Raw genomic sequence first — 1023 nt, 5'->3', positions numbered from 1 at the left:
TATTTTTATTTTATTTTACTTTTAGGTTTGTTTTTTATTTTACTTTTAATTTTCCTTTTAAAAATTATTTTTATTTAATGATTTTTTTAAAATTTTATTTTTAAATTTTTATTTTTAGGGTTTTTTTACTTTTTGAAAATTTATTTTGATTTATTTTATTTTATTTTTTTATCTTTGCACTCGGGACACTGTGGACTTGTGGGGGGGGGACACCCCGTGGTGTCCCCCGCTCTGGATGTCCCCTCGTTGTCCCCGCAGCCAATGGCACGTGGCTGGAGCTGGCGCCGGTGGCGGCTCTCAGTGTGCACCTCTTCACCGGGAACGGGACCGAGGTGCCGCTGGCCGGCCCTGTCCATCTGTCCGTCCCCTTGGCCCCCGAGGCCGCGGCCGTGGTGGCCACCAGTGTCCCGGCCTGGAGGTTTGACCCCAAGAGCGGTGAGTGCTGGTTTTGGGGGTTTCTGGGTGGGGGGGGGGTGGCAGAGGGGTGACACGGGTGGTGTGGGGGTGTGTGATGAGTTTGGGGGGTTCTCAGCCCGGCGTGGGTGTCCCTGCAGGGCTGTGGGTCCGGAACGGGACGGGGCTGATCCGCAAGGAAGGCCGGCAGCTGTACTGGACATTCGTCTCCTCCCAGTTGGGATACTGGGCAGCGGCTCTGCCCTCCCCCAGCACAGGTGAGGTGACACCGGTGGGTGCCACCAACCTGGCTCCTCCTGGCCCTGGGGACAGACTGTCTCGGGGGTGGCAGCACCCTGGGGTGCTCTGAGTGGGGTGGGGTTCCCCTCTGACCCCACCGTCCCCAGGGCTGTCTGGGGGCCCAGCATCACCTGAGGTGCTCTGGTGGAAGGGGGTTCCCCTCTAACCCCCCTGTCCCAGGGCTGTCTGAGGCTGGGGGGAGGTCACAGCATCCTGGGGTCTCTGGGGGGGGGCTTCTCCCCCTGACCCCCCATTCCAGGGCTGTCTGTGGGGAGTGGCACCACCCTGGGGTGCTCTTGGTGGGATGGGGGTTCCCCCTCTGACCCCACT

At 58.5% G+C, this 1023-nt stretch overlaps 1 protein-coding gene across 1 annotated transcript in view; it reads left to right on the top strand.

Annotated features, from left to right (window-relative positions):
- The window catches only part of FAM171A2 (family with sequence similarity 171 member A2), a gene marked incomplete at its 5' end in the record, with an annotated part of 10045 nt that overhangs the window by 5873 nt on the left and 3149 nt on the right, over positions 1-1023 (top strand). The window contains 2 exons of the mRNA XM_027701162.1: positions 259-435; positions 555-671. Of these exons, the coding sequence (XP_027556963.1) occupies positions 259-435; positions 555-671 (294 nt within the window). The remainder of the gene's footprint in view (positions 1-258; positions 436-554; positions 672-1023) is intronic.

This window comes from Neopelma chrysocephalum, unplaced genomic scaffold, assembly GCF_003984885.1.
Source record: "Neopelma chrysocephalum unplaced genomic scaffold, ASM398488v2 Primary Assembly neopelma1_150, whole genome shotgun sequence".
Classification (NCBI taxonomy): domain Eukaryota; kingdom Metazoa; phylum Chordata; class Aves; order Passeriformes; family Pipridae; genus Neopelma; species Neopelma chrysocephalum.
This window is presented reverse-complemented; position numbering and strand designations above follow the sequence as displayed.